This window comes from Mytilus galloprovincialis, chromosome 8, assembly GCF_965363235.1.
Source record: "Mytilus galloprovincialis chromosome 8, xbMytGall1.hap1.1, whole genome shotgun sequence".
NCBI lineage: Eukaryota > Metazoa > Mollusca > Bivalvia > Mytilida > Mytilidae > Mytilus > Mytilus galloprovincialis.
The window spans coordinates 73,322,755-73,342,690 of NC_134845.1; the positions used below are offsets into that span (position 1 = coordinate 73,322,755).

Sequence of the window (19,936 nt, forward strand, 5' to 3'; positions counted from 1 at the left end):
AAGGCTCTGTGTTGAAGGCCGTACCTTCACCTGTAATGTTTTACTTTTATAAATTTTTACTTGGATGGAGAGTTGTCGCATTGGCACTCATACCACATCTTCCTATATCTATGTATTTCCAGTTTGGTTAATCCCACCTTTGACCTCATTTTCTTGGATTATGTTAAGTTTATGTGATAGTTGTAGAAAAGCTTTTTTAGATTTAGGAATATCAACATAATATCAATGGTTAGTAAAGAAGGCTAGAAATTTCAGTGTGAGCACTCTTGTTTGGACCATTGTAACACAATGACACCCTGTGAATGCATCTCTTCTGGCTGAAAGTTCTCATATAAGGTAAGATTGTTTGCCATAATGTATTATAGTTGATCTCAAAGAACCATCATTTTGTTTAAACCATTTTTACAGGGGTCACATTTTTTTTACATTAATATAATTCTAGAAACAAGTAACTTGATTACAGAATCAATATTTAGATACTTTCCAAATTTGTCTATAAATTGTTGTACATTCTAACATTTCCTTTCAAATAGAAATCAAGTATAATGTCTATAAATCCTTAATTTGCAGAAAGAAGTAGGGGCATTAAGGCCTGAATTTGGCCAAAGAAAATAAAATGTTTGCTAACTATTTCAAATTGGCACATAATGTTTAGAAATGCATAGGGTCAAGAAATATAAATGAAAAACATAAAGATTTTTATCTGATGACGTCACAATTACGTCATATTAATATGTACTGTTTTCACAAAAAAACGATGAAAAATACAGAATTTATGCAGTTTTCTATCTTTATATCTGTTGTGGAAACATCATGCGCAGCCAAGAAACAACAAAATAATTTAACAGAAGCTTTATTATAACTATTCACATAATCTCACCAAATATAAAATTGTTTCTTGGTGCTCACATACTTTTTCAATCTAAAATATACTTAAAACTGATGAAAAACAAGGAAAGTCTTGAAATTTTAAGACATGATTTGTTGCCATGGTAACTTGTTCAATGTCAAATTTGTTTTGTTTTTCTGAATACCTTGTAGCTTAGTCAAGTTTTCAGTAATTTAAGAATATGTATGATAACTTTAAAATTTGCAGTAATTTTTTGGGCCAAATTAGGACCTTATTGGCCCTACATGTACCATGATATGACAAAAATAAAAACAACAAATAAAAAGGTTTGTAATATACCTGTATGTTGCTGATGACAACAACTCTATACTGTACACACAATTTTATGCCTCATTTTACAGAAATGGCTGAAATTACAGTACAGCCTAGCAATCTAGTTTTTTATTGGAACAACTTTGGAAATTTACACAGAAAAACACAGACTTTGCTAACTATATTTTAAACAGGTGAGCAGGGGTATGAATAAGTGCACTAAGCTCAGAGTTTTCAAGTTTACAGATAGAAATTTAGTTCACCTGATCTTTGTATCAATAAAATGTCCAAATACACATGATATAAATTTAATGGAGAATACACAAAAACATATAAATACAATTAAAAGCCTGTTCTTCTGTCATGATGGATTATCAGATGAATTTGGTTTCTTTTGTGGCACTTCATATTTGACATCTAGACTATACATGGGATCACTTCTTAGGACATCTTTTCTTATCCGCAGTCCTGAAATAAAAGATAGTTATATCATGTCTGCTACAGCTTTGAATAAGACAGACTGAAATGTAATCCAAGTGTAAAAATACAAAGTCTAACATAGGTAGACATGATTTTTGTGGAATCACATTACTCATACTAACTGTGTACCACTTATTGCTTTTTTTGTGTATTGTTATGAGTTACAATTTATGACTAAAATTAGCAAACACCCATCGAAACAACATTTGATACAAAAATTTAACAATACTTTTAGATAATTGGATGATATATTGGCTCTCAATAATCATGATTTCCGTATGTATAATAGAAATTTATCCTTTTGAACTTACTTTAAATAAAGCTTATACTAACAATGACCACTGCCCTTTCCTCGATCTTGATAACTATATTATTAACAGGAAGCTTAATACAAAAAATTATGAGAAAAGAGATGATTTTTCATTGCTTATCGTTAATTATCCATTTTTAGATGGTGATGTTTCGTTAATTATCCATTTTTAGATGGTGACATTCCCTTGTCACGTTCCCATGATTATATATCTCAACTTGTACGATTCGCTCGTGTATGTAACAAAGTATAAGATTTTAGCGAGAGAAATTTATGTATTATTGAAAAATTATTACACCAGGGTTTTCGTTATCACAAACTAGTCAAAACATTTACTAAATTTTATCATCTGTATAAGGAAATAATTCTTAAATATAACTGAACATGCAGACATGCAGATATTCATATAATGAAGACATCATCTTTCAATCAGTTTAATTGAGGTCTGGAGCTGGCATGTCAGTTAACTGCTAGTAGTCTGTTGTTATTTATGTATTATTGTCATTTTGTTTATTTTCTTTTGTTACATCTTCTGACATTGGACTCGGACTTCTCTTGAACTGAATTTTAATGTGTGTATTGTTATGTGTTTACTTTCCTACATTTGCTAGAGGTATAGGGGGAGGGTTGAGATCTCATAAACATGTTTTAAACTAACCCCGCCGCAATTTTGAGCCTGTCGCAAGTCAGGAGCCTCTGGCCTTTGTTAGTCTTGTATGATTTTAATTTTAGTTTCTTGTGTATAATTTGGAGTTTAGTATGATGTCCATCATCACTGAACTAGTATACATAATTTTTAAGGGGCCAGCTGAAGGACGCCTCATGGTGCGGGAGTTTCTTGCTACATTGAAGACCCATTGGTGGCCTTCGACTGTTGTCTGCTCTATGGTTAGGTTGTTGTCGCTTTGACACATTCCCCATTTCCTTTTTCAATTTTATGATCTTCTAACTGGTGCTTTTCTCAAGGAAAATGTGACTTCACAAAGTAAATATCTTTATTTCACTATGTTCTATGAAATGTTTACCACCAAAAAATACCAAAGGTCAACCAGAGCAGTTCATTCAGTAATTCAAAGTTGGAGACTCATCTAATCATTTGAAATAAAAGAGTCTGCCCTGTTTCAAAGCTTAATACACTATCCTTACAAAGTCAGTTTTGTTGTTTTTAAAGTGTTATGATTTGAACCCGTGTTTACATTAGTACCAAATGTTAAATATTGGGCAATACAAAGAGGCTATAGTTTCAAAATAAAATAAATGGGGAATGTGTCCATGGGATAAGATGTTGCCCAATGTGCGTACAGACTACAGACATACATACAGACCAGAGTAAAATTTAATGCCTTGTCCAATACAGCGTGGGCAAAAAAAATAATAGCCAAAGAAGTGTGGTCATCTCTGAAATTATGTCAAATGAAAGCATAAAAGTATCACTTTTTCAATGGTTACTAAGGTTTGGATACTATATTGGGAGGTTAAATAATTAAATGATGAAATAGGTGTCAATAAAACAAACCAAAACTGATTTAAATGATCAATGATTACAATGCATATGAGGAAACAAATAAAAACAGATTTGTTATTCAAATTGAAGAAGAATTTCCTTTCTATTTGTCTATATCATGCTGATGAAAGCAAGTCACCAGCTTGAGAAAGGAAAAGTATAAATACTTTTGGACAACAATGAATCATTGAGATGTTTGACAAGATGATAGATACCAGGGACAACAATGTATCATTGAAATGTTTGACAAGATGATAAATACCAGGAAAGACAACGATGTATCATTGAAATGTTTGACAAGATGATAAATACCAGGAAAGACAACGATGTATCATTGAGATGTTTGACAAGATGATAAATACCAGGAAAGACAACAATGTATCATTGAGATGTTTGACAAGATGATAGATACCAGGGACAACAATGTATCATTGAAATGTTTGACAAGATGATAAATACCAGGAAAGACAACGATGTATCATTGAAATGTTTGACAAGATGATAAATACCAGGAAAGACAACAATGAATCATTGAGATGTTTGACAAGATGATAGATACCAGGGACAACAATGTATCATTGAAATGTTTGACAAGATGATAAATACCAGGAAAGACAACGATGTATCATTGAAATGTTTGACAAGATGATAAATACCAGGAAAGACAACAATGTATCATTGAGATGTTTGACAAGATGATAAATACCAGGAAAGACAACGATGTATCATTGAGATGTTTGACAAGATGATAAATACCAGGAAAGACAACGATGTATCATTGAGATGTTTGACAAGATGATAAATACCAGGAAAGACAACGATGTATCATTGAAATGTTTGACAAGATGATAAATACCAGGAAAGACAACGATGTATCATTGAGATGTTTGACAAGATGATAAATACCAGGAAAGACAACGATGTATCATTGAGATGTTTGACAAGATGATAAATACCAGGAAAGAACAAGCTTTGACATCTGATCCAAACTTCACAAATTATATTGGCATAAACCAGATATAATGCTAAACTGGGTATTGAAACTTGTGCAAAACCTCAATCCTGATAACATCCCATACATGGTGCCATCTATGAGAAAAACCTTTGTAAATCATAAGTTTTACAGTCAAATATATTTTCTTTTCTTGTTTTAGATTTTTTTTTAAATAATTGAGACCTCATAAAATATATTATTCTATTCATCATAAAAAACATGAAAAGACAATTCATGGTTCACCTGTGAAATTGAAACTCATACTTGAAATTTTAACCGGATTTATGAAGGAGTAATCAGTCTTTGAACTTGGTATATGGATTAAAGTACATATGTATTGAAAAATACATTATAAAAATAACACAGAAAGAACATGAATACATAATAAAATATTCACATATGTAATATATAAATTAAGGCCTTTTACTAAGTCAATATGTTTATATGGACCAGTTAGATTATATTGAAACTCTGACTTCGTCCTTTGTTAATATAATTTAAACAGGTCCATATAATAAGTATTGACCTCCTTAAAAATATATCATTAATCAATATTGCCATTACTTTTAATAAGATATTGATTACCTTTTTTTAAAACCAAAATGTGTAACTTGTAATTTTGTTTTCAATATTTGGTATATTGCCTGTATTTAAAAAATTAAATGATTTATTTATGAAAGAATAGATTTTATAGCTTATATAATTATTAGCATTTCATTTAAAATCCAATCATTTATAAATAAATTTATCCATATATTTCAGTATAGACAGATTTAAATTGGCAACAAATAACCTCATTAAAGAGGTCTGAAAAATATGGCATATTTTTGAACATTTTAAAAGAGGGACGAAAGATACCAAAGGAACAGTCAAACTCATAAATCTAAAACAAACTGACAACGCCATGGCTAAAAATGAAAAAGACAAACAGAAAAACAATAGTACACATGACACAACATAGAAAACTAAAGAATAAACAACACGAACCCCACCAAAAACTAGGGGTGATCTCAGGTGCTTTCTGTTCACTTAGGAATAATATGGTTAAGTAAACATTATTTTAACTGTTTTCTTAGGAATTATATGGTTAAGTAAACATTATCTTAACTGTTCACTTAGGAATAATATGATAAGTAAACATTATTTTAACTGTTCACTTAGGAATAATATGATAAGTAAACATTATTTTAACTGTTCACTTAGGAATAATATGGTTAAGCAAACATTATTTTAACTGATTTCAGATACAATTCTTGTGAATGGGTGTATTTGTAACATAAAGAAGGATCATGAGTTCCACGTCACAAAACGTGTATAATCTAATTTAATACTATTTACTTAAAGCTTTGTCTTCTTCACGAACAATTCCTTGTACTACATTCCTCCTCAGGATGTCTTCAGAATCTTCTGCTATTTGTATTAACTAAAATATTAATTAGAATAAGGTGTCAAATTTTCTTACTATTTCTGCAAGAAAGTGGGTTAACATACCAAAAGGGAAATTAAACACAAGTAGCATAAAGACAGATGAACCACATAGATTAAATTTCCACAAAAATCTACTACTAGACTGAACAGTATTCTTTAAATGAATTTGATTACCTCCCTTACACTGCTTTAAAATTGTCAACATTGTCCTTTAACCAGAAAAAAATGTTGTTTTCACCCCTTATTTGCCACTAATTGCTAAATGATTTGAGCAATAACCATCCCTTTGTAGTATGGAAACTTGTGGTATAATTTCAGAAAGATTTATACACTTAAACACAAGTTATTGACTGGAAACTACAAAAATGCTTATTTGGGCCCCTTTTTTTACCCCTAATTCCTAAATCTTTGGGACCATAACCCCCAACTTTCTTTTTGTGGTTATAAACATTGTGTTAAAATTTTATTGATTTCTATTCACTTATACTTAAGTTATCATCCGGAAAACCATCTGTCTTCGGATCATGCTGACTACGATGACGTGATACCAATATATGACCAATTTTTTTTTAATTTTGGCGGTCGTATAAAAATAAGGAGATGTGGTATGATTGTAAATGAGACAACTATCCACCAGAGTTAAGGTCACTACAGTACAGCCTTTACCAATTAAAAAATAAAAGGCCAGACATGAAAATTGTGAAACAATTCAAACGAGAAAACTAATACACTGTCTCCACCAGAGTTAAGGTCACTACAGTACAGCCTTTACCAATTAAAAAATAAAAGGCCAGACATGAAAATTGTGAAACAATTCAAACGAGAAAACTAATACACTATCTATATATAAAATCATATAACAACATACTAATTAATATCAACTTTATTTGTAAAAAACAAATACCAAGGAATAAGTTTGTCATAAAGCTTTAAGAACAAGATTTAATACACATATTTTTGAAACCATGAGGCAAAAACAAATATATATATTTAAAGTAGTAATATATTTTATAACTGGTATATAAATGGTGAAAAAAAAACTTAACAGAAACTAACCTCACTTATTTTTTCTGTGTCTTTTTCATCTTTGTTCTTCCTAAATTCTAAGTTAATTTTATCTCTTGCAACTGTAAATTAATAGTAGATATGAACTTAACATCATACTGTTGGCAGATTCCATTCTATACCCTTCCATTCAAATAAAAGTCACATGTTAATTTCAAACAAAAGTTCCTGAATGAGCATGAAATATTAGCCTCGAGAAACTACATTTTAGGTAGCAAAATCACTTGAACGTTTTATGGAAGACGAGCAGGTTTGAAGATAAACAATTTTAATTTCTATATTTTATCAATGATACACAACATGCATTTGTGTTGGTGGATCATTTGGATCCGTGGTTTAATAGCATAACACATATTCAAAACAATATGTTCAAGCATGAAAAAAAAGTGCTAAAAACTTTATTTGCATGAATTTTTTTAAGTCATTTCAGGTGGGGCATTTAAATAAGTTACTTCACCTGCTAATGCTCTATCATCTTCTCTAAACACCTCTAACCTTGTCTTGTGTAATTTCTTGAAAGATGAAAGAACCTAAAATAAAATAAACAATTAAAGATAATTTCCAAGACTTGTTCAAGATTTCTCATGCATAATCAGTGGTCTTGCTGCATTGGAACTCCTAAATAATCTCATCATAGATACCAGGACTAAATTTAGTATATACGCCAGACGCGCGTTTCATCTACAAAAGACTCATCAGTGACGCTCGAATCCAAAAAAGTTAAAAAGGCCAAATAGTGTACGAAGTTGAAGAGCATTGAGGACCAAAATACCAAAATTATCAGTAGGGCAAATTGATTGGTCTGTGTCTGCCAAGATTAAAGTTAATATCTATTTTCAGTGGTGAAAATAAAGTCAAATAGGGACGCAAGAATGTTGAAAGTGCGAGTAGGTGAGGGTAGAGTGGCAGTGGGGCCAGTCATCTATCTTTCAAAATGATAGTCTTGATTTTTTATTTAAAATTTATTAAATCTTTGAATCTTTAAGTTTTGACTAAAACATGTTGATATCTTTAAATACTTGCACAGTTAAACTTGCTGTTACTACCAATGTACCGCCCATGTATTATTAAATATGGGACTAGCCAAAAAACCTGTAGCAATATAAGATTTTCAAATTAGTAAGTTTAAATAACTTGAATCAACATGATCATATTATATACATGATATATGCTACAGACATGACCAAACTTACTTACGGCTAAAAATTCAAAAAATCTTTGTTTAAATCCTATAAAATCACAGTATAAAAAAAAAAAAATTATTCAGTTCCCTTTTTGTGCAAATTTTAATTTAGCACCTACAATATATTCATAAAAACTAATTCCTTGCTGATCAAATTTGTTCTTTAACATATCTTTATACATTTTACATATGGTAGTGAAATTGGGGGAGGGGGGGACTCACATTTTATAGACTCTAATCCATTTGAAAAACTTCATGTTAAATTTATCAAAGATATATTAGGGGTTCATTTTAAGGCATCTTATGATGGATTGTCAAGCCGAAACTTAATAGGTTTCCCTTGAAAAATAAAATATTATATTCAATATTCAACTACCTAAACCATATAGTTTCTGCGGAAAATTCTTTGGCATATGATTATATTCACTAAATCTGCATGATCTGTAGATTCAAACCCTTGGGTCATAAAGATAACGGTAAGAGTCTTTTAAATGGACTTGGAATGTCTTTTCTCTAATTTTCATGATATTTTCACATTTCCTGACTGGTGTGAGAAAAATATTTCTAATCTCACTAATCTCTAGTGAAAATTTGTTCTCAGCAAATGACTGGTTGAAATATAATTGTGACGTCAAATTTTCTTGTTTTCTTCTGAATTTTCTTTTTGTGACTTCATGAAAAAAGCCGACCATGCTTGATGACGTCACATCAAAAGTACACAACTTTCCTCAAATCTTTGAAAAGAAACTATGAAAATTAGAAGAGAAACAGATTCCACCACTGTAACTCGTGTATAACGATATTTCTTCACTCTCAACAGTTAAATTTTAATTATTTAAAAAGCTCAGCAAGCCTTATGCTTTAAATATTAAAATTTAACTGTCTCGAGTGGAGAAAATACACTTGTTGCAGTTGTGGAATCTATATCTATCATTAATAACTTTAATTATGTTAAAGGTAATTTAAATTCTATTAAACAAAGAACTAATGACCAATGTTTGCAAGTTCAAAATGCAAATATACTTGGATAAAAAATTTGACTTTTCAAGAGTGTCTACATAATGGGCCAAAGACCATCCTATGTTGATATCTTAAAAAACAGAAGAGACAGAGCTGCAATATGTAAGATCTGTATAAGACTAATGCCCTTATATATACTGATGATTGAAAGAGGGAGACATCTAAATATTCCCAGAAATGAGAGATACTGCTCTGTATGTAATTCTGGTCTAATTGAAAATGATAAAACATTTTCTTTTACATTAAGAATACTTAACTAAAAGGGCCATATTTTACCAAAAAATTTCAAATATAATCGATGATCCTACAAAATTTGAAAAAAATGAAAATAATATAATCTTTTTATTAAATTATAATTCATACACAATCCTAAAATTGACTTCCTCTTTGATTTGAGACAGTCTGAACCTGCGTAAAGCTGAACAAACTCTATAGAATTGTCAATGTCTTTAATTCATAGTCATTGTTTATAATAATACATTATCATGATTATTTACAATACTTATTATGTATGATCAATTATGTAATTAATATACCATGTCTAAGCCTATTTGTATTTGTATTTGTACATTTCTCAACCCCAACAAAATGTGTATGGGGGTACAATGTAATATTGTTTAAACTAAAATCTGTCATCTGTCATGTCTGTATGCAATAAGTTCATGAAGTTTGTTTGAATAACATCAGCATAAATATTCAGATAAAAATTCAAAACATGGCATGGTAAACTCCCCAATCAAAGGGGAAAACTTGGATGTTAGTTATATGTTAGTGATAGATATATTATTTCTTAAGTAGACATGGTAGAAGTAAATATCGTATTAACAGTATGACAGGTTAGATGGCTAGATCAAGTCTTTGTATAGTGATTTAATACGGCAGTTCCAGGATACAGTTTTAAGATGAATCTGTCATGTGACTTGACCTAAATGTGGGCATTGTCACTTCTAACACATGTTGAGCAAAAATTGAAAAAGTTTGATTTTATACTGCGCAAAATGTTTGGGAAATTAAAATCTTAAAGATGGTCACCCACCCTCCGTCGTATGTGAATCAAGATTATGTACTTATTTCTATACTACCCTACAAATTGATGATTATGAAAGTGCTAGAAACTTTTAAAATTGCAGCCCCTGATGCCATTCTGCATGTTCTATCTGGTAAATGAAGTCACTAAGGAGTGCAAAATTGATAATCTTTTCCAGTGAAAGACATGATTTCAGAAATGACTTATTAATCAATTCTTGTTTTGTATATATGGGAATTTGGATATATAGGACCATTCAAATTTTGAAGTGAATGACCCTCCTTAAAAAAGTCACTGGTCATGCATAAACCATCATTATCAAAATCCAAAAGTTCACTCTAAGAAAAGACAGGTAATGGACTGTTGATCTATACTAACTTGAACTCCTAAATAAAGATAATTATATAACCAAGTATGAATTGTTTCACATCAAATATTTCTTCATGCTAAGTTTTGTACTAGATCTCTTTATTGTTTGCCATTCCAAAGACTTGTATTAATCATTTAAACTTTCAGTGTATCACAAACCCTTCTACAAATTGTAACTATAAATTTTATAGTACCAGCACAACTGGCTTTGGGTATCAATTATTAAAGAAAAAAATCGTCACATTTGTTGATAACTTCGAAAAAAAACCACATTATTGCATCAAATTTTACAAAAGTCTTATTTTCATGAAACAACATTTGGAAGTATTATTGCCCCATAAAATTATTTATTACATTGGTTGCAATGAATTACATTGATTTCCCAGTTAAATAAAAACCGATAATTTCACATGTGAAATAAACGTGGTTATTTCACTCTCTGACGTCATACAACAAAAGGCGTTGTCAAGACGTCGATAACGTCGGATCAAAACAAATTGTCAATGCGTAGGAAAAAGATATAGTTCCTTACATTTTCTACATTAATTTCATAAAAAAAAGACATTTGCCAATGTAATAAAAAGAATAACAGGGGCGGATGCAGGAATTTTCGAAAGGGGGGGTGCTAACCCAGGGCAAACAGGGCAAAGGGGGGGTGCAAAACATATGTCCCGATACAAATGCATTGATCGGCAAAAATAAAGGGGGGGTGCGCACCCCCGGAAACTTGTGATCGAACGCCGCTATGGATTAAACTCGTGCTGCGCACTCGTTTAAACCATGCGTCGTTCGGTCACGCGTTGTCTTATTTTTTATATATTTAAATACGGCGATTAGTTATACTATAAATATTTATTAGCATATTTCCAAGTTTTAGGAAAACTTAAAAAAAAAAAAGAAAAAGAAAAAAAAAAGAGCTTTGATTCTAATCTATTGTTCTATTTTAACAGGTTGATGTATGACCTCCGATCCCACTTCAATGTTGTGTTTTTTATAGACTTTTTGTTGCTTTGAGGACACAAGATCCATCTATGTATGAAATATTGTCAATTGTTTTTGTTGGTGGGTCTCTCGTTTACGTCTTTGTCACTTTCACTATCAACAATATAGGCCCTGAGCGGTGTTTAGACGTACAGGATCTAGCGAATAATCATGATTGATGATGACAGATACATATACATGTATGTAATACAAGAGATTGGCAACTCAGGCAAATCCCTTAAAAACATGCAGCCACTAGTGCACTCAGGACATTCAAAGTCCACTCAGGACATGAAATATATGTTTTAGTGAGTGGTGACGGTATGCATTCGATAGTTAATTTAAGTCTTCATCTTATAATTTTGGTTTTGATAAAATCAATTTAATATTTAAGAAGTTATTTCATTTTTCATAGGCATGCACCGTTTTTATGAAACATGTCAGACATGACTGATGATTATTTTGAATACCAATTATAATGTTGATTTGGTCGTTTGATCTTTAATAATTAGGAGTGATTAGTGATGGTTAAAACCTGATACAAGTAAGCTTGGTAAACAAGGTGTCTTTAAAAAATAAAGAACAAAGATATATTGTTTTAGAAAAAAAATATTAGATGAACTTTTCGTTTTGTTCGTAATAATTGAAGCCTGATGCGTAATATGAGAAATCTATATATAGTTGGGAAATTTTCCTTCTATTCATTTCATTTTTCAGTTGCCTATAATAATTTTTTGTTTTATCTTGCTATCAGTATATTATAGATTTCGAATTTATAGGTGTCATTTTTTAAGATTTTCGGTAAATTCAGAATATCAGAAATATCATTTCCATCAGTTGGGATGCAATCAGCATCAGTGGATTTTCTTCTGTCCAAGTTTGGTACAAATCCAGGATAGTTTAAGAAAGTTATTAAAATTTCAAAAACTTTAACCACACTGAGAGTGAATAATATATAACATTGCATTTTCATGATAAAAACACTGAAAAAATAAACAACATATTGCAAAATGATTTAAATGCTATACAATCATGGTGTAACATTAACAGTATGAAAATCAATGCAAAAAAAACTAAGTGTATGAAAGTGTATGAAATTGGGTTCAAAACAAAAACTTACACAACTAATCAGAATTAGGTATTTCTGTCAACAAAACATGTATTGAGAATGTCCATTCTTTCAAATTACTTGGAATTGACATTGATGAAAATTTAAGCTGGGAAGATCATGTTGATCGTATATCAAAAAAATAAAATAAAATTGAGAATGGAAAGGGGGAATGTGCCAAAGAGACAACAACCCAACCATCATTGACCATAGAGCAGACAACAGCAGAAAGTTACCAACAGGTCTTCAATGCAACGAGAAATTCCTGCACCCAGAGGATATACGTAAGATTATCTCATCTAAAATATCACTTTTATATAAAATTAAAGTATATTTGCCAATACACACAAGGCAACTATTTTATAATGCATATATATTCTACCATATAAAGACTATTGTAGTTCAGTTTAGGGAAATTTATTACAAAAAGATTCAGATAGAATGATTCAATCATAAACTGATAAAACTTCAAAAAAGAGTAGCAATAATTATACTGGAATGCGATATTTCTATTCCATCTAATTTCATGTTTTCATCTTTAAAATGGCTATCTTTTACCAAAAGAATAAAATACCAACAATCAATTATAATGTATAAAATTGTAAATGGACTAACACTTGATTACTTAGCAAATTCCAAATATTGATGATGTGCAACACCACAACTTTCGATCTGTCTTTAATCATGATCTTTTTGTTCCAACACCAAATACAAATTTTTAAAAAAAATCTTCTCACTATTCTGCAACCAAAGTATGAAATAATTTACCACTCTAAATAAAAAAATGTTGTGATGTGGAATTATTCAACATGTTCAAGAAACATTGTTATAATAATTTTCTTGAAAATTATATATGCAAATCAAATAATTTTTATTCCTTTAACAAAACTTGATCAAATATTGCCATTTATTACCATTTGTATATTTCAATAATTGAATTGTGTATACTAGTAATATATATTGTAATATATATTGTATTTTAATGTATGAATGTTAACTGTATGCATGTATTTTTTTTTGAGGGCCTCAATGAAAATTAGACTAGTTCTAATTGAGTTACCCTCTTTAAATAAAGAATTTATTATTATTATTATAATATTTATGGACGCCATTGCAGATGACTATGACAACAACAGAATGTAGGATCACTATCACTATGTCTCGCTTTTTCGACTAAAGTCAAAGGCTCAACAAAAATGAAAGGTAAACATGTACCAATATACAATTGTTCAAAATGTTTGAAGAAATTAAGCAAAAGCTCTGATCAAGGATGTATAATTAACAGTCTATTATTTGAACTTGGAATTATTTTTAACTATGGAATTTGCTTGATTTCTTGTTATTGAAATTTTTCATAAATTCCATGATTGTTCTGTACTGAAATGTTCTGTGCTGCGTACAACACTTTCTATCACAAAGAAAATAGTATATTTTCAATAGAATGTACTGTGCCGCGCACAACACTATCTAACCAAAATGCATTGCATGGAAAGTGTTATTAACCGCTTAAAAGATCATAATACAAAATAAACATGGAATTTATAAAAAAAATTAAACACAAGAAATTATGCGAATTCCATAATTAAAAATAATTCCAAGTTCAAATAATAGCTATCCTGTTATATGTTAATTATACGTCATTGCTCTGATGTTAATGGGAAAACGGTTTTACCTAGTCCAAATAATTATGACGTCATTGGCAAGGCTATTTTTTATTTTTCTGGGACTTTCTGGGATGCCTTCCTACAATGTTAATTTTTTCTAGGACGAAATTAAAATAGCCTTGCCAGACCCGGAATAAAACTTATTAAAATAAAAGCACAGTGGAAAGTAAGCTTACATATTGTCTATAGTTTATTATGTGCTTTGTTTTGTCTTAAATGTAGTGTATTAATTCTATTTGGAGACCTTAGGTTATTTGTGAATTCTACTTTAAACAAAACTTTTGACATTGACTTGTCTGCATTACCTTGCTCCTAATTGACATTTTTCGAAGAAAACTCTAGAAGACTCCCAAAGGGATTTTTTTTTTTATCTCTTTGGAGTTTTCCTTGTACAGGATTAAAACCGGAAGTAGTTCTATGGAAACAAACATCATGGAGGGAAACGTATGAAGCTGGATCAGTTTTTATACAAAATCACGTTTATTTGTAGGTCTTATGAGTTTCAGTTACTCCTAACATCTAGTTAACACAGAAGATTTATTAATAAACGATGTACATTATCAAAAACGGCAATCTTTTGAAACGATGACGGTCGACAAGCATGAGAAGCCGACCTGATCTTAGCTGCGGAACCGTAGCTCTTAGGTCCTTACACTTGGGCGAAGTCAAAATCAATGGTTCCTTGCATATAAACAGGTCAGGAATAACCACCAATTGGTGGATTATACCTCAATTGACGTATAATCCACCAATTGACATATAATGGTATAGAACAATTGGTGTATAATTCTTTGTTTTTCAAAACAAATTATTCCACCAAAATGGAGCATTGTTTTCTTAAAACCATATTATGGTATGAAAACTTGTCAAACATTACTAGTTTAGTATTGTAACATAACATATTGCATTTATTTGAAGTTTCTTCTTTTGTTATCTTGTCAATTCTTGATTGGCAAATTTACCTGTAATCACCTGTCAAAGGACATCATTACTGTCTGCAGTCATGTGATCATGAGTACAACTCAAAAGGTGAATGGGGCTCTTTGATAAATACTTAAAGGGAAACTTCGCAAAAAAATCAAAAATTGATATTATGTTCATTCTGTATAAAAATGCTCAAATTCATAGATATTAAAGTTTTATTCCGCTAGATAAGCGATCACCATCGATTTTAAATTTAGAGTATCAATTCTCTGCGATCCGCCATTTTGTCTTCTTTCCCGATTAATAAAAACGATATGTCTATAAACCACAAAGAAATAAAACTACAGTAACCGATGTAGTCGTAATTGCGTGTCGATATCTTGTCAATTGTACGGTTGTTTTATCCGACTAACTAACTTGATACGAAAAATATTCTTACTTTTTTTTAAATTACCATGGTCTGTTGTTTTTAAACTGTTGATATTGGAATTAGGTGAAAAGTCAAAGTTGAAATCATAAATAAGTGTTCCGTGAAAATTGTTTTCGAAAATCTAATTTGTTCATAATTCTTTAAAGTAATAAACAAATATATTTTGATCTTCCCTCATCTGATCACCAGCATGGCTAAAGGTATTACTTCCAAAGGTATTGTGAGGGGTGTAAGGTGACACGTCCAGGTATTCAAGCGATTTCCTGTCGGGCTTGCAAGTTCATGCATCGTTTCACTTCTGCAGGTATTGATCAGTGTACACGGCTGATAACTTATAACTTATAACTTTCCATTTTGAACTATCAGATGAATAATATACAACTCTGTCTTACTTGTCATTACTAAACTCATACGCTTGTTTATAAATAACATTTCTGGTGTAAAGAATATAATTCATAAACATATAAATAATACCCAAAAAATAAGATTTGATGAAATTAAAATCTATTTAAATATTTTTTCCAAGGGTGAATTTGGGAAAATGTAATATATAGTCATTGTCAAAAGTGAAGGACAGATTGGAACAGACCAGAAATATTGATTTAAAAAAATGTACGCACTTGCCGATGATTCGTTTATACGACTGGATAGAAAGTTACGGAACTATAGCGCAATTTAAAATATATACATGTATACATTGAACATAAGAAAAATACATATATTTTGAATAAATAGGGGTAAAAGTTTTGTAAATAGACTAGTCCACGTATGCCAACAGTATGTAATCATCGAATGTCGATAGACTATTGTATACCAGAAGAAGAAGAGAACCAATTTGATTTAAATACAGGTCGATGTATAACTTTTGCTTTGGTTCATTGAAGCTGTGGACCTAGTAAAATCACAGATTTATATTTCAATAAGATTGTTCTCGAACAAAGGAAGTAATTTGTCATCACAATTGTTATATATGCCACTGGACGAACACTAATTATCCCCAGGGAATGTGAATATTTTGCTTGGAAACTTTTGAGTATCAAAGTTTCAAATTAATTTCGGGATTTATTTTCTTTCTTGGTATTCAATAACAGTAAAAAGAATAAATTACTTGTTCGCTAAATAGGGGTATTCTTGTCAGATAAAAGACTTTTAGTTATATTTAAAAAATAGGGAAATATGACATTAAATTGGTTCTGTCTTTTTTTTAAACATCGTTAAAAAGATGTGTGTCTAAGGTGAACGCCACAAGAACCCTGTAATACTAGTACGAGAGTATAGCATGTAAACATTCCTTCTCAATAATATGGTTGTATTGGAAATCTTTTCATACAGATTGACAACTTATTGTCCGTTATGCATGTAATATTTGCCACATGACGCCCATAGTTCTTTCTACCATCATCATCTTATTCTGTGATATTGCTGTAAACATCAATGGTTCACACCCAAACAAAATGGGAGTAATGGACCTTCAGAGCTTCTCCGTGTTATACACTTGTGAAATATATAGACGAAATTTCTGTATTGAAATGAATCTACAGCTCACAAACAGGATTTTCAAATAACTATTGTGAGTAATCACCTTACAAACCAATATAAACGTATGGCAAGATATAACCATGAAGGAATTTAGTTTTTGTCAGACGCAAGAACTCATCACTATATATATCATAAACATATACGTATATATATGCATACAGTTTCAAATATTAAGAACAAGCGGTCGATGTCGATAGTCTGTTTTCTAACTGTTCAGAGTTAGACATGTCACTTGTTCATTCTTGGAAGCCTTCATATTCCCCGTCTAACGATGGGAACTCTTTCTGATTGTGTTGACTATAAATGCTTGTATGGTAATTCTGTCTTTTATCTGTACAAACGGTTGCATTTCCTCTCCTTTCCCAACAAACAAACGAACGAAACGCCACTAGTCTGATTTCTCTGGAGCTCATCCTCGATGGCTCTTATACGTCAGGAAACTTACATGTATACTAATAATGATTGTTTCAAGAACAACGATGTATGGACGAACTATTATAAATTCGTCAATATAAGTTATGCATGACTAAAATATAACTTTTATTACAACTACTGTATTACTTATTTGGATTAATGACGGCTATCATGTTCAACATTGCACAAATATTATCATAGAATTTTAAAAAAAATCCTCAAAAATCCTCAAAAGAAATAATGCCTTAGCTTAGATAATTGATATTCTTTTCACAAAAAGTTCGTGTAAATGATTGTCAAATGAATTTAATTATGTAAGAATAAAATGTTAAAAAGAAACTAAAAAAAAATCATGCATGTTGTATGTTGTATTTTTTTGTCAATTAAAAACTTTAAAATTGCAATAGTTTTATTAGCATTTAAACACAGCCAGATTTGAATACAAGTTAAGAAATTCAGGTAAAGTCAATGATATCAAACAGATGTACAATGGTATATCAAATTGGGTAATATTGCATTTAGTTTTTATAAAAGATTAAAACTACTATTTTTTGCTTCATATTTGAATCTTTACGCCAATTGCCGCTAAGAAAGTAATCAAAAATTGTTTCCTTTTATTTTTATACACTTTCGGAATTACGAATCTGAATTTTATTTTCAATTAATTTACACAATTTAATTATTGTATCTTTATTCTCATCGTGTATTAAATCTTAGTGTATTAACATCGTGACAGCAAACTCTTTCTAATCCTTTCTGTTTATCCTTTCCAAATAACAACATTTATACCTGTGTACGCTTGAACTCACACCTGCGGCTAAATAGCTACAAGGTAAACGAATTGACCTCAAGCCGAGAAATATACAGTGACCTTTACAAAATAATATACACACTCTGCTCACACATTAGTTGCATTGAAATGATTATCAAAACAATAACGGTAAATAGAACTGAAATATTTTCAGTTCAATATCAGTAAAAATGTTCAATAAATATTTTATGAAAAAAATCTCAACAATAATTAATTAAATTTATTCAAAAACATTTACTAGAGATAATTTTATAGGAGTTTAATTCAATCAATACAAAACGGTATATGCATATTCATTTTCGTTCATTCTTATATTGTGGTTCATAACTTTGACCATTCGTCAGCTGTGCGCTTTTAATTACGTATATTGTCGATAAGCTATAAGAGTTAAACAGATTTTATTTTTTCCCAGAATTCAATAAATCGGGCTAATACATTGTACGTCACGACCCACTCGAGAATTCAACCAAAAAAGTTACAAATACTTGATTTTCTCCGTTATTAGAAGGAATATAAATTTAAAACTTTGCAAATGTGTTTTTTATGTTAAAATGAACATAATTAGATGATAAGTAAAACATCGCGGAATTTCCCTTTAACTTTCATTATCAAAAGTCAATCATGGTCAATAGCACAAATGTTTCAACAAAAGAATTGTTGTACACATGCATTCTCAAGAGATGCAGCAGGCTTAGACAAAACTGAAACTTTCGTAGGACTCGATAAGGGTCATGAAATAGGTTGCAAGTTGCAAAATCATGCTCCTATCTCACACTAGCATTTAATTACAAAAAACTTGCATTATACATCAATTGGTGCCAATTTGGTGGATTATACATCAATTGAGGCCATAAAAAAGAATAGGTTTGTTTGCCCAAACCCTACCTACTCAGAAAAAAGCTGCCTACTCAAATTCTTTTATTGTCCTGATTTGAAGAAGTTTTTTTTTAATCAGAAAGGCATGAAGACTAATAAACACCCGATACTTCAATTTTGTTTTTTTGAAGAAAAAAAAAGAAAATGCCTACCTACCTACCCACTGTCTCAACATTTGGGTAGGGTTTGGGCAAACCAAAATATTTTTAATTGTGGCCTGAGGTATAATCCACCAATTGGTGGTTATTCCTGACCTGATAAAGCAATATTGATGAATGATCAATCATGCTGATAATTTTACTGAATAAATTAATTTCAAATGATGTGGCTTGATATGTAGAATATTACCGCAAAAACATCTCTTAAAAAGCTCAAGTATTAATAATAAATGGTAAAATATAATTTCTTTTGAGTGTATCCATGGCAATAAGGCCAAATAAAAATATATGTGTGGTTCCAGTAACCCTACGTACCGTCCCTACTTTTTCGGCTGAAAAATAGCCTACCCTAAAGGTTTTATTGTCATTTTTCATTAAGCACTGTTAAAGTCAGAATGTTGCTCCCATAGACTCAATGTAAAAAAAACCATCAAATAAAAAAAAATCCCTACCTACCTACCCTAACTTTTTTTCAGATGTAACTGGAAC

The 19,936-nt window shown here is 30.5% G+C and overlaps 2 protein-coding genes across 5 annotated transcripts in view; one reads left to right on the forward strand and one right to left on the reverse strand.

Annotated features, from left to right (window-relative positions):
- Positions 1–1,454: 1,454 nt before the first annotated feature.
- Positions 1,455–14,675, reverse strand: LOC143042532 (complex III assembly factor LYRM7-like). The gene is made up of 5 exons (XM_076214906.1): positions 14,601–14,675; positions 7,401–7,473; positions 6,935–7,005; positions 5,789–5,873; positions 1,455–1,630 (listed from the first exon to the last, which is right to left on the reverse strand). Exons 1-5 carry the CDS (start codon positions 14,616–14,618, stop codon positions 1,524–1,526), a joined length of 354 nt encoding a protein of 117 aa, XP_076071021.1. The 5' UTR covers positions 14,619–14,675; the 3' UTR covers positions 1,455–1,523.
- A 6-nt stretch (positions 14,676–14,681) lies between these two features.
- LOC143042529 (transmembrane protein 232-like) overlaps positions 14,682–19,936 on the forward strand; it is a 53,533-nt gene continuing 48,278 nt past the window's right edge. For 2 of the 4 annotated variants that reach the window (XM_076214899.1, XM_076214902.1), the window contains exon 1: positions 14,682–14,781. The gene's annotated coding sequence lies outside the window, so the exon portion shown is untranslated. Of the gene's footprint in view, positions 14,786–14,806; positions 14,992–19,936 lie in introns of those variants that run through there. The other 2 variants (XM_076214900.1, XM_076214901.1) reach the window with 2 other exon arrangements.